At 35.2% G+C, this 14579-nt stretch overlaps 1 protein-coding gene across 2 annotated transcripts; it reads left to right on the top strand.

Annotated features, from left to right (window-relative positions):
• The first annotated feature begins 941 nt into the window (after window positions 1-941).
• Window positions 942-10512, top strand: sftpba (surfactant protein Ba). 2 transcript variants are annotated; one of them, XM_046860525.1, is made up of 13 exons: window positions 942-1054; window positions 2069-2127; window positions 3293-3367; window positions 4643-4654; window positions 5338-5460; window positions 5639-5752; window positions 6179-6259; window positions 6428-6605; window positions 6785-6927; window positions 8145-8225; window positions 8680-8793; window positions 9615-9652; window positions 10195-10512. In XM_046860525.1, the coding sequence occupies exons 1-12, from the start codon at window positions 1003-1005 to the stop codon at window positions 9648-9650; spliced, it is 1068 nt and encodes a 355-aa protein (XP_046716481.1). In that variant the 5' UTR covers window positions 942-1002; the 3' UTR covers window positions 9651-9652; window positions 10195-10512. The 2 variants fall into 2 exon arrangements, with proteins under 2 accessions (XP_046716481.1, XP_046716482.1); XM_046860526.1 differs by lacking the exon at window positions 4643-4654.
• Window positions 10513-14579: the final 4067 nt, after the last annotated feature.

Below are 14579 nucleotides of genomic sequence, written 5' to 3'. Positions count from 1 at the left end.
CCCCAGCAAAGCTCCACCACACTATTACACCTCCTCCTCCATGCTTCACAGTTGAAACCACACATTCAGGAAATGTCAATTCACCTTCTGTACATCTAACAAATAGTTCATTGGTTAAAACCAATCTTCCCAGAAGAGTGTAGGTACCAAATGAGAAATGGGATGATCAAAAAGTGCAGACGAATCTTACAGTCAGGTGTCCACAAGCTTTTGTCTTTATAATGTATCATTAATGATAAACATTGGCAAAAAATTGTTGTGAAGTAAATTATTGTGTAGATGTAAAAGTATGAACAAAATATCATCGAATACATCTTTACATCTGATGCAATTCCATGAGAGAATGAAAAAAAAAATATTATTATACATTGATCATTAGATGTATTGGTTTTCTTCCTGATTAGAACTAGAGGACTTGATCCTTTGCCAAATATTTACATCACTACACAGTAATAATACTATTTTTTGAGTGTTAAATTGATATCATATACAGCGTTCATTTCATTTGATCGTCGTGTTTAATTCAAAGCAGAATAGTGTAGACGTGTGCTTTACATGCATGCACTTTTTTAAGAACATATCGGATTAAGAGAAAACATCAAAAAGCAGAGCTGATATTTTTGATATGATCTTTTGTTCCTTATCATGCTATCGGGGTTTTTATACATTATAACTCAGTGTTGAAATCATCTAAAGAAAAAAAAATCAACAAATCTGCTCTGACTTTTTTTTTTACATTTATGAAATCTTGAGTTGCTTCGTTTTCTTCCTCCAAGAGTTTCGGCCGTGACTTGGACACAGCTTCTAAACAAAGCATGAACAAGCACCTTATCAACTAAGGCTGGCTTTGTGGTTTTGGCTAAGCACATCAAAATGCTCATGAAACGTGATTCAGAATGTTAGTTCCTGTTTTGAGAAACCATATATATATATATATTGTGAGCCAAAGCAGAGTGCAGTGGAGAACTTCTCTGAAAACCAAAGATCAGACTGAAGAGAGACATGGCTGTCCCCAGCATCCTGTTGCTTTCATTCCTTTCAATCTTTGGCATCGGTAAGTCTGAACTGCTAAAAGTGTTCTTTTATTGTTGCCTGTCATTAGGGCCGTTGAGAAAAAAAAACAGGCCAAAATGTATCCTTAAAACCAGTGTTTCTATTTGTATATTTAAAAAAGCGTGTATAATAAGGTGTTATAGATTTAAACATAATCCACCATAAGTTTAAAATTCAGCTGAACCATAATTTATTACAAATAATAAAATTGTGTTCAAAGAAAAGTTTTTTTAATTTAAATTTTTTATTAAATTATTTGACCAGTGATTTATTACTGTATTACAGATGAAAATAAAATCAGCATATAAATTATTATATTATATTATATTATATTATATTATATTATATTATATTATATTATATTATATTATATTATATTATATTATATTGTGTTATATTATATTTGGCATTTTTACATATTTACATATTTATTTAAAACAATTATCCACATGATGGATATATCACATTATAGATATTTTTCTTTTTTTTTTATAACATTATTAGTAGTTTCTTCTTTTTGACATCTATATTATGTGTTTTTTGGTTACTTTTACAGACATTCCAAATGATGTAGGAGACGTGTATTGTAAATTGTTTGTGACTTTTTCTTCTTAAAATACATGCGCACAAACACACACATACACACACAAACATGTACCAGCAGATGCACTTTTGTCCAACATTCATCTCTTACTTCCTACTAATACCAGAGTTTATTTGTTCTCCTGTAAGTAACAGCTTCATTGTGATAAAGTGAAATCCTGATGAGATGTCAGCCCATAGCAGAGCACACACTCACACATGTATTTTTGCATGATGGGTAGAAACTAGAAAACCCCTGAGGAGACCCATACAAACATTTGAACATGCAAAACTCCATGCATCCAAAGTTTAGAATCGAACCATAAACCTTGGAGCTGTGAGGGTGGCAATGTAATCCACTGCCTCATAATTCCACTAATAGGTCTGTGTGATAAATCAGCCATTTTTAGATTGCAATTATTTTTTTTTACAGCCAATGCAAGGATACTTGGTGCAGAAACAGTGGTTCTGAATGAGATGAATAACATAAAGGTAAAACAGCTTTACAGAATAACTCACAATCACATACACACTGCAGACATTCATCAACAAAGAATATAAAATTCAGTAGGGTTTCTGATTTAAAACTTTACTGGAAACCAAAAAATCCGTTGCATGATGTTAAAATCCCTAATCCTAACTACTGCTGCATTCAACTAGTCCTAATCTCCAACCAGGATAAAAACAAATAAAATACACCCTATTCTCAAAATTCCTATCCAGGACGTTCAGCTCAACTCCGATTTCAGCAAGAGATATAAAGTCAATATGGCCGCTAACAGCATGAACAGTATACAAAGCAGAACTTATGTTAACCTGTATGTATGAGTATATCACCTACTGCTTCATAATTCTTATTAATTTCATGTAGTCTAATTTGCACTGCCATTCCTTCTGTTTACTTTTACAGTGTTATATCAATTATTGCACCATAATCGTAATATTTCATTTCATTTATTTGCTTTTTGCTCTACTGTTTGGATGCTAAACTGCATCTCATTGTCTCATGCAGTTCTAATTGTCTTATTTAATCCATAATACAGAATACACGGATCAGCGTTTTGAGAGTTAGTTGGTTAGATATGTTGCTAAAAAAAAGGTTCAATTGTAAATATGTCCCACTTCCCACCTTAGTCAAATTCATTGGGTTAGCTATATTAGCTAAAGATGCGAATTTCCGACATGAAACATGACTAACTTTAGGGAAAGTGGAACTGTTCCTATTTACCCTGATATTAATGTTATGATCCGAACTCAGAAATTTGTCCTTTGTTCAGTTCAGTTTGTTCAGGGTGGTCTTCTTTTACACTAGGTGATCACAGCTTTCAGATCCTCCGACTCCTCACAGCTGCACCACAAATACACCAACCATAACACATTTTTTAAAGATATACACTCATCTCACTTCTGCTTTAGCTTTTCAGGCTCGTAATTTATTCTTAGATTTTAAAAAAAGTAACCCACAAAACATCTATAATAATTAAAATAATCCTGGACATAGTTTCCCACCAGTGATCAGCGAATGACTTGTTCAAATAAATAATGCCAATTATTTCGATTTATTTGGTTAAATAATGCAAAATTCTGGCACTTAGTTGACTTTAATAGATAGAATGAGTTCCTCGATGGCAATGACTAATATGTTAACCGATTTCAGAATGACGAAGCCTGCCAAGACTGTATTCATATCATAGAGCTTCTGAAGCACTTGCTATCAGATGAAGATTTCCAGGTAGGAATTATTATTTATTTCTGGTGTCTAAACCATATTTATTATTATAGTATATTTGCAAAATTCTTTATATTTTCCATTTTATCAATGCCCATTTAAATGTTTTAGATCTAATGGTTTGTATTTCATGAACCATACGCTACCTTCTAACTAACAAAACATCAACTTTATATAGATTTGATTGAATCTATTGAATTCTATTGAATCTAATGAAGTTCGAATGTATAAGTTTAGTGCCTTTAAGTTTGTTCCTTATAATTTTATCCCTGATGAGCAAACCAGTCGCTTGAGGTGGCACGGCAAAACTCCCTGAGATGGCATGAGGAAGGAACCTTAAGAGGAACCATTCTCATTTGGGTAGCACTAAATGTTCCATCATTGTTGGGGTGTACTGTTCAGTTATGGGGCTTAAATGCAGAAGTGTTTAGCTAGTCTTTAGCTAGTAAAGCAGTCTTTTGATATGAATCAAATTTCTCCTGACACATGTTTGTTTTAACAAATTAAAAATGGTTTTGTACAGTGATTTTAACAATGGACAGTGAAGCAGCTTTACAGAATTCAAAAGATTACAAATGTAAATTATAGCGTCATTAATTAGTCCCTATTAGTTTATACCTGTATTGAATAACAGTGGCACTCTTTCAGATGGCATGAGGAAGAAATCTAGAAAGGCTCCAGACTCAAAGGGAACTCATTCTTATCTGGGTGACACCAAATGTCCATTCATTATAGTTCCAGTCATTATGGGGTTTTCAACTGTTTCACTCTGAACATCTCCGAGGTTGAAAGGAAACACGTTTCCTTGAAAATGTTTTGGTTGAACTACTTTAGAAGGGTGACAACACTGAAAACATCTACGTCAATGCAATGATTCAAATGAGTCAACTCTTTCAGGTGAACAGCATTTATAGTATACATAGGGGTAGGTCCATAAATATTTGAACAGTGACACAAATTGTGCCACAGTAAATTATTTGTGTGTTCATGTAAATCTGCTTTACATGAACAGTGACACAAATTGGTCCTACACCTATGTATACTATAAATGCTGTTCTTTGTGACTTTGACAAGCAATTTAATTTTTAGTTTTAGCTAATATTAATGTTGACGTTCATTTGTATGCATCAAAATGCTACAGCGTAATACAAATTTGATTATTCGCTTGTTTCTTGTAACCAAATTCAGTATCAGCATTTGTTAGACATGATCACATGTGCATGTGGAATATAAGCTGGTCTCAAGGTCTATAAACACTTTTTTACTTTCACTCCACAGAATCAGGTTCAGGTGAGAATTTTATTTTATTAATCAAAATTAAGCCACAAAACTGATCTGATCGTGTGGACAATGTAGGCATGTGCCGATATAAGATCACGATATTGATCAGACATGATATTATGTTCATGAACATTCATCAATATTGAAAAATATCTATTATTCAAAGTTCCATTTATGGAAGGAGATGTAAAGGAAGGAGACCTACAGTGACAGATGTCTTCACAGGATCCTAGAGAATAGCAAAAAACAAACAAAAAAAAAATGAATTTTTTTCCTGCATTAGGCAGAATGTTGCATAATACTGTCAAGGAAAGGTGAATGTGGTCATATTTTTAAAGGAATATCTATGATAGACGTAACGTGATGAAAAGTTAATATTGGCACATGCCTACAACAGTGGGATAAAGACATGAACGTGCATGAACGTGACTCTTTGGTGTTTGCTTGCATGACTCTAGCGAGGTTAAAAAGAGGTCAGAAACAAAAAGAAAACGATTATTCATTAAATACATATTGCCTGATGATTGATCTTTCTCTTTTTATTTAATTTATTCTCTCTGACACAAAATAAATCAAGAAATTGACAGAGAAATGCCATTAACGATCAGGTACATGGTGCTTGAGCAGAACCATTTTGCCTTTTATCAATATTTAATCCGAAATCTGTGAATCGTGTGTTTTGTTTCTGTCAGACGAGGCTGAAGGGCACTCTGGAAGGGGTGTGTGACTTGCTGCCTGAGCAGATTAAAGACCAGTGTCACAATGAAATGGACAAAGACCTTCCTCTTGTTCTCACCTTCCTCGTCGGACTGATGGTGAGTTGGTTGCGTTGACAATAGACATTGTCAAGGTACCAATTTTGAAACATGCCATGAAACTTCAGCATACTGATTCTGGGTTCACAAATTTGTTCCAGGACACCAGCATTGTGAAAAACCTTTTAAAAAATAATAATAAAGGCTGTGTTTCCATTTGATCTCTGTCTATCTGTAGAACCCTGGACAAATGTGCACTTATCTAAACCTATGTGAAGGCGAGTTCAAGCTGCAGATGGAGGACATTTTGATGAATTACGTACAGAAGACCATCACACCCACTTCTGTCATGGTAAACACATCAGATACCTGGATTGAAATCAAAGTTCACCTCAAGGGCACTATCTGGAAGTGTGTTTAAACTATACAACCTAACCTAGTAAATTATTAAATCATTGAAGACAGACTTTAGCATGTAATTGTACACCTTTAAAGTCACTTGCATAGTCGATCTGATCAAATTAAATCAAGGTGCATGCTGGGTGATAATTACAGACAGGTGAGATTAATGAGATTCATTAAGTATGCTCAGTTAATACTTAGTGTTTGACGACATCTAGTGGTGAGATGCAGGATTGTCGGCTGAAGCTCTAGGAATTTTTTTGATTCACTTGCTTTACTTGCTTACCCTGTTAATAATGTTCCTTTCGTTTTACACACACACACACACACACACACACACACACACACACACACACACACACACACACACACACAGCTGGAGGCCTCGTTCCCGTGCAAAACTTGCACATATGCTTTGAATGTGCTGAACTGTCTCCTACCCACAACAGAGACAGAGGTGAGAGGAACACACACACACACACACACACACACACACACACACACACACACACACACACAAATTATTTGCATTGAGAATTATGTCCAGAAACATGTTATGCATGTGTATAAACATGTAACATAACAATTAAATGTATAAAAATCACATTGTCTATGTCTATGTTAGAGTGTTTTGATCAGTGTGCTGGATGAAGCATGCTCCGTTCTTCCCATGGTCCTAAGTGGTCAGTGCTCACGACTGGTTCAGAGATCATTGAAGAAGCTGTTTGAGGTTCTCCTGAACGCAAAATCGCCCAACTCCATCTGCTCTGTGCTACGCCTCTGTCAGAGCTCACTTCCACTCGGTAACAACCATTTGTCTGTCTCTTTCTCTGTTTTCATTCATCTTTTTTCATTCCTTTCTAATCTGTCTTTATGTCTTTCTTCTTTGATTATTTGTCATTTGTCTTGATAACTGACATACACATCTCTCTCTCTCTCTCTCTCTCTCTCTCTCTCTCTCTCTCTCTCTCTTTCTTCTCAGTTGCGTCTCCTCTTTCGGACTGTGACTCATGTCAGACTCTGGTCATCCTGTCTCGTCTTCGATTGGGCTCCAATGCCACTCAGTCTCAGGTTACATCCTTCATGAGCTCTGTGTGCCAGTCTCATCCTGGCGTCCTCCCCAAGGTTAAAGTTTTATCTTATTTATTCTGACCTCTTCACTGTGTTCATTTACTCAGTCTTCATTTAAAACTTGAGGCAGGGTGGAAAAGTCTGAACAAATTTGGTTTGTTTTCGGTAGCTCTTGTATTATTCTTGGTTACTATAGTTGCTGTATGAAAGTGAGAGCCGGCTGGGAAACAGCAAGAGACCAAACTTGGAATAAAATAGGGATAAACAGTACCAGCTGTTTAAACTGTTTCTGACCTCTTCTTCACACATAGTTTTTTTCTTTTTTTGAGAAGTTAAATTTATAAACATCTGCAGACTTCACATCATGGCAGGTCTAAATGTCCTGCAAATGTCCTGCTTAGTTGTATCTGTTTTTTGCACAGGTGTAAAGAGGACCTAAATATCATACTTCAATTAAAGTATAGATCCCTTACTGCAAAACTTTCCCCCTTACTGGTAAAAATTTACCAATTCCAATATGACTTCGAGTATCTGATTTGAACAGTACTTGAGTATTTGGCTCATATTAAACGTAGGCTCAAAGATGCACCAGGCCTCAACACCAAGACACGTGTTAGTGAAAAGCCAAAAACAGCTGATTTGTGAGGTTTTATTTCCTAAAAATACAAATCAGATTATACACTTCAACACTGCATTAACCAAAATCACCACAACAGCCTCTTCAACATGCCAGAATAAAACAAAGATCAAACAAGTACATTAAAAATAAAAGACAAAGTAGTAAAACGATCTTTTAATTAACAAATAAAATTATGTCACAAAGTAGAAGAGCCATTAGTATTTAATGGACAAATAAAATTCAATAATTTTAAAGTAAAACCAAAGATTTAGAGCTGATTGTGTTTTGATGCACCGCTCAGTCCCAGAGGGGGCGATATTTTCATTCAACTTTAACAAAAGCTGCTTCTCAAAGTTGTTGGAATTTATTCGAACTCTTTTTGGACTGAAAATGAGGCCAGCAGTGTTAAAAAGTCGCTCACAGGCAGCAGATGTGGGTAGCGGAGTGTTGATAACATCTTCAATAGAGCTGCAGAATGTCATTGGTAACAGTGATTGTCAAAGAAATATAATGGAGTAAAAAGTACCATCTATTGAATCATAAATGTAGTTGAGTAGAAAGTACAAATTACTCAAATCTTTGATAATTACAGTATTGAAGTACATTTACTCAAATACTTTACACCACTGGTTGATTGTTTGTCATTCTGCAGTGTGAGAGTTTTACTCAGCGCTACGGTGAGCAGCTCCGGTGGATTCTGGGTAAAGAGGCAGTGGCTCTGGATGTGTGTGAGGTACAGAATATTAACAGCACAGATGTAGAGACAACTGTTTGATTTCTGTAATGGCTTTATGAGCCACATTAGCACTGGTGCTACTCTTAGTGAGTGTCACAAACATTAACACAACAATTACAAAAATTTTTTCATTATTTAAAGTTCCTGTTTTGGACTTTATTGTACACACAGAGCCAGAATGTTGAGTATGTCTGTTCCATTGCTGTGTTGTGTTTGTGTGGTGTGTGTGTTCTGTGCTCTGACCCCCAGCTTCCAGGGATATACAAAATAGAGCTCAGTGGTTAAGGCTCTGGGTTACTAATCAGAAGGTCGGGGGTTCAAGCCCTGGGATCGCCAAGCTGACACTCTTGGGCCCTTGAGCAAGGCCCTTAACCCTCTGTGCTATATCATATGAAGAAAGAATTTCACTGTGCTGTGACAAATAAAGGTTATTCTTTTTTATTCTATTCAGAGAGTTGATCTGTGTGTGAAGAGTAGGAGGACGGAGCAGGGAGATGTTGGTGACCCCTGCACCTTGGGGCCAAGCTACAGCTGCCAAGATCTACAAACTGCTCACACCTGTGGGGTGAGTTGTGAATGAGTGTGAAGTGTGTGTGTGTGAGAAAGTGACTGGGCAAATGAGATTTATGTAGGATAAGTCAGAAGTAGAAGTTGAATTGAGAACAAAAAGAGAGAATCTAGACAATACTTTATCTTTTTAATATTGTGCTGTGGTCAGGGTTACTTTGGCCTTGTTTTACAGACACCAAGGTTCTGCCTGGTTTTAAAGAAATGGATCCATTAGGGTGAAGAAGAAAAACTAGTTTTTACAGTTGTTTAGTAGCCTCTGTTTCCACTACTCCAACTGACTGTATAAGACTGTAGAAAGGGCATTACTCATAATCACACACTTTGGTGCTCATATTTCTTTTTTTTTTTAACGTTTTAATAATTTATTGTCACACTCTTGGTGTCACTTAGATGAGTATGGGTCCTCTAAAGGTTTCTTACTCATACCATCTAAAGGTTTTTTTTTTCATGCTTTTTCAGGGATGATAAATACACATACATTTAAATATAAGTTACCCTTGTTCAATAATTCTTACATTCCGTAAAGCTGCTTTGAGACCATGTCCACTGGTGAAAATGCTAAAAAATTGAATTGAATTAAATTTTGTTTCGCCATTGCAGTTCAAATTAAAGGCAGCAGAGGGCGCCAAAATGCTCATTGTTTTGTGTTATAAACCCAGACGGTATATACACAGATACAGACATGTATAATGCCCTGTTCTGCTCACTGAACTGAAGAACAGTCTGGTTGATCTCTTGATTTGACTGAAAAATGTTTGAATAAAATAACACCAGTATTGTTCAGGAATATAAAGAGAGTTGTGTTGTTTCTCTCAGGTTATCTCATTCTGCCAGATGAACGTGTGGAAGTAGAAGTAAGTTCATATTTCACACATTATCACAGCCTATTAACAGAAAACCACAACCATATCCTATGGTTTGAGTCTCATCTTTGGACTTGTGAGCTCTGACCAGCTTAAGACCTCTGACTTTTTCACCTAAATTCAATCACATGGTCTTAATTGAAAACTTCAGGCTAAAAGTCCACATTGCAAATGACTAAATCTGATTTTATTGGATCTTGTAGTCATTTTGATTGCTACAGAAACAGTTATGTAGTAGTTGGTGTGGGTGAAGAATCTTTAACATGGAGATCCTTCTGTATACACTGTATGGACAATTTTTTTTTATGTCCGTTCCACATTCAGTCCCTATTTGCTGTTATAAAAACCTCCAATATTCTGAGATGATGTTCCACTAGATTTTGGGAATATGATCACCATATTTTTGCTTTTTTCCCCCCCACCAACACTCCTGTATTTACTATCAGATATCGGTAAAGTATCAATATGGAAAGTAGTACAATTCTGATTTCTATAATGTTTAACTTCTTTTTTTGTATTTTTATTATGAACAGATCTGTTTCTCTGTTGGATTTCAGCTTCACAACTGCTGCTTTTCATCTCAGCATCAGCCACACAGTCTAAACATGCAATCTAGAGATATGTTTTTATCTTGTTTGAAAACCCCCACTATGGATCAGACAAATATGATAAATTGGTAAAATGTAAATTAGCCAACAAATTCATTTAATCCCTGGACACCACTGCTACAGTCAGGTCCTTGTAAGTTTTTTTCCCTCTGTAATCTGTAAAAGTAATTTTTGTTATTTGCTTTTATACAATGATGAAAGAAATTATTCTCATGATTGCAATAAAATTCAGATATGTTTGAAGAGTTTTTAGTGTGTGATCTTTTAGTGTGTGTCATGTGTGTATCCATACTTGTATTACTTACACACACACACACACACACACACACACACAGTTTAGCAAATGTATTAAAAATCCAAAACTAAAATAATTTATGTAGTTAAAAATGGCAGCATTTGATCTCATGACCTTCTGAATGCTTCAACCTACTGAGTTGCCACTTTTGCATACGTTTTAGGATTTCCACAGTTCACAGTGCATGTTGGACCAAAATCAAAATGTATAGGTTTAAGGGTGTAAAATGGTAAAAAAATCATTCAGGATTTGTTTCTGGGGTCCAGTGGGCTCTATCATTATAAAATTAAAGATGTTTAAAATTATTTAAGCTGGGTCTACAGCCAGACTCCGTAACCAGACTGGAAGACTTTGGTCAGGTGTTAAATCATTCTTAAAAATAATTAAAAATGCTGATAAGACACATAAATCTTATTTTTTGTTCGTCATGCATTCACTCATTTATGTATCCTGGTATAACTTACAGTAGAACTGGAGTCTATCCTGGGAACATGAGCATGAGGCAAAAACCCAAGCCACTCACTGGTGTATTTGTTTTGGGAAGAGGGAGGAAACTGGAGAACCACAAATCACTAATATCTTGAGTTTCGAATATTAAACAAAAACTAATTTAGTTCCCTACTCATCACTCACTTTTATTAATCATATTCTCTTTGTGGTAGATCTAAAGGCCATCATGGTAGCACCTGAAGGAAGGAGGGATTTTATACACACATATATATATATATATAAACACTTTGTGGCAATTTAACAACACCAATCTCTTGAACTTTGTGAAAGTCTACACAGATTGTGAAGCTGAAATATTACCACAAACATGTCCCCCTAATGCTAAAAGAACCCAAAAAATATATATGCATATATGTGAAATGCATATGACATGTTTATACACACAAATTACATTAAAAATAAATGCACAAGCAGTAAAAAAAACTGAGCTCACAGAAAGAAACAGGAAGTGTTCAAGGAATGTTAATAGCAGGAAACTGAACTTTGATACTCATAGCTGTACACTTTCTCTCTTTCTTTCAGAGTTCAGGTTTACCTTCTTTTAATTATGACTTCCAACTGTTTTTTCCTCCTGCTTATATCATGTAGGTTACTGTAGCTTGACAACGAGAACACACTCAGCACAGGATGAGGATTCATGATGTTGCAATAAAAAACAAAACAACGCTTTCTACACAATGTTCGGGGGATCAAGACAAGATTTATAATAGTTGTATAAAATAGTTGTGTTAGACAGCTGATTATTAGGAATCAGGAAAAATCATAAAACTGCTATATTTACACTAGAAAATGTGTTTGCCTGCAATGTGGAACAGCACAAATGCATGGCACTTAAAATAGAAGTCCTCAGCTGGGGGTTTCTCTTCTCTGGTTACTTTGACACCCCCTTTCACATCCTATAGGTCATGGTAAAACAACACCTTAAGGCTTAGACCTGGTTGTGAGAGGATCATGGGTGTTAGCAAAGCATTACAGACTTTCTAAGTATAACAATCACTCAATGTTAAAAAAAAGTGTTCAGTTTACAACAGAGTTTTGGTCACAAGATCCTGCTTCTTATTGTGTAATTCATGGCAAAAGGGTCGTTTCTTCTCAGGTTTTTATTTTATTTTTTATCTTTAGGCTAATCCTAGTGTGAAAAGTATGTTGGCTGAATTGTAGCATCTCACTTTTTCCCATTTTGAAATTTCCCAATATGAGGGATAGAGCTATTAAAGTGATTTAGAGTCTACTTTAATTGAAACAGATGCTGAATGTCAGAGTTTTTGCTTAAACTACATTTCATTGGTTGTTTGATGAAATCTGAGGTTTGAACAATCCATTGATTTCGCGATATTGACAAAATGTTATTTTTAGTTTATGTTGCCTCAGATATCAAAGCATAAGCATTTCTTCCTATTCTTATCCCCAAGATTATGTATTTAATTTCCCAGCCCTCATTTTTTCATTGAAATAAAAACAACAAAAAAACACATTATAGTTGTCTAAAATATAATTATTTGCTGTTGAAAAATGTTTCAAGGCCAAATAGATTTGAAATGGTGCTTTATAGGTTACCTTTAATGTTGGAAGTTAATTAGTCACCATTATTAACGTCAGATCCTGTAGGATGCCATTTAACAATCATTTATTCATCCTTAGTCACTGCCTGGTCAAGGTGCCAGTGCTTTCAATGATTCTATTTGTTTATTTATATTTTGGAAACCAGAACCGCTTAAATAAATTGGCACTAATACTGCAATGGAAATTTATTAAACTTTATGGTTCAATGGTTAAAATCTTGGATCAAAACCAAGCTATGAATGGCTAAAATTCAGTACTGGTTATATCAGCTAACACTGAGGAATCAGCATAACATATAGAGCTGCTATAAGTTCACCATATGTAACTTCTAAAATAGGAAAGCTCAGCTGTGTTTCTCCGTTCTCTGGTTACTTTGCCACTCCTTTTCACATCGTATAGGTCATGGTAAAACAACACCATACAACTGATGGACATGGTTTGGAGACATGGATTCTGTGTGGAAGGCGCTAGAGAAGTTATTACTATTACAGTTGGTCAGTAGCAGTATTTAGATCAGTATCACATTCACTCATTTGTAGCAAAAAACAAACACGAATAACATGTATAGCACACATTATATTAGAAAATCTACCTTTTCTGGGAGTATCAGACTTCAAACTGTATTATGAGGGCCGGTCAAAGGTCGAATTTTCAAGGAAATTTGTTAGGTCACTATAACGTGCCCAGAGGTGGGAAGTAATGAAGTACTTAATTTAATTAAAAAATTAAACTGTATTTAAGTAGATTTTTCTAGTATCAGTATTTCACGTCACTATTTTTTACTTTCAATTTTTATTCTAATTGAGCCTCATTTTCAGCCCAGCCCATTTCCTGTCTTTGCTCGGCTTTTCTAATCTACCACTGGTGTATCATTTCCTGGCTCTCACACACCACAGAGGTAGGCTAGACTGCAAAGCCAACAACAAGCCAGACAGAAGGAAACCAGAACCATGGCTAACGTACACAGAAACATTGCTGATCACCATCTTTCCTCTGCTTGTGTTCTATATGGTTGATGTTCAGCCTGAATACATTCATTAGACAACAAAATTTGAAATTCTTTATGATGTGAGGTCCAGTTACCCATGTGGCACTAAAACAGGCAACTTTTTACTTGTCAGAGCCCAAACTTTACTTTAACTTAAGTAAAAAAAAAAATGTAGTCAGAACTTAAACTTTTACCAGAGTCTTTTAAAACACAAGTATCTGCACTTCTACTAGAGTGAAGGATGTGTGTACTTTTGCCCATGCTAAAAAAGGACCTCAGATGTAGCTGTTGCAATTATATGTATTATTATTATTATTTAATACAATTTTATACATTCATCTTGCCAGTTCAAGGGTCTCAGGTGGGACATTACACCAATTGGTTATATTTTGTGAAAGAATTTGAATCAAACTTTTGGTTTAGACCACACTGCAAATACAGATATGAATATTTCAAGCAGTAAACAGATATTAACAGTCACACAGAAATATACAAATGATCACCATTATGATGGATCAAAGAAAAGGCCATGCACAAAGTAATGCTTGGACCTGTGATGATTTTCCTCCATTGTGTTTAAGATAATGTTTACTTGATAATTAATTGTCTACAAGCTCCTGTTTTGGAAAAACTGAATCGTTTGAGGTACGATCAGGAATTCAAATCTCGCATTTAAATGCAGAACATTCTGATAAATATAAAGAATCATTTCATTACATTATGTTCAAGGTTTAACATTAGTGTGCAGTACCCAGGCTGAGGAAACCACATTCCCTGGACAAATCAGACTTAAAAAAAAAAAAAGACTAAAGACATGTTAAAAACAAACAAACAAACAACAAATAAAACACATACATTTGTTTTATATCTTACACAAATATATATTATTGGTGTTATATGCAATAACAGCTTGGGGCAGGGATTTGCTGTTTAACCAGTCAATACTATTGACCT

Source organism: Silurus meridionalis, chromosome 11 (genome assembly GCF_014805685.1).
Source record: "Silurus meridionalis isolate SWU-2019-XX chromosome 11, ASM1480568v1, whole genome shotgun sequence".
Taxonomy (NCBI): Eukaryota; Metazoa; Chordata; class Actinopteri; order Siluriformes; family Siluridae; genus Silurus; species Silurus meridionalis.
The sequence above is the reverse complement of the archived record's forward strand: the minus strand, read 5'-3'. Positions and strand labels throughout refer to the sequence as shown.

What these genes read in the sequence shown, in the direction of transcription:
- sftpba (XM_046860525.1), top strand. Translation starts at nt 1,003, where the DNA reads ATGGCTGTCCCCAGCATCCTGTTGCTTTCATTCCTTTCAATCTTTGGC. An exon ending in ATGAGATGAATAACATAAAG is followed by an intron (nt 2,128 to 3,292) that starts GTAAAACAGCTT and finishes AACCGATTTCAG; the next exon opens with AATGACGAAGCCTGCCAAGA. An exon ending in ATCCTGGCGTCCTCCCCAAG is followed by an intron (nt 6,928 to 8,144) that starts GTTAAAGTTTTA and finishes GTCATTCTGCAG; the next exon opens with TGTGAGAGTTTTACTCAGCG.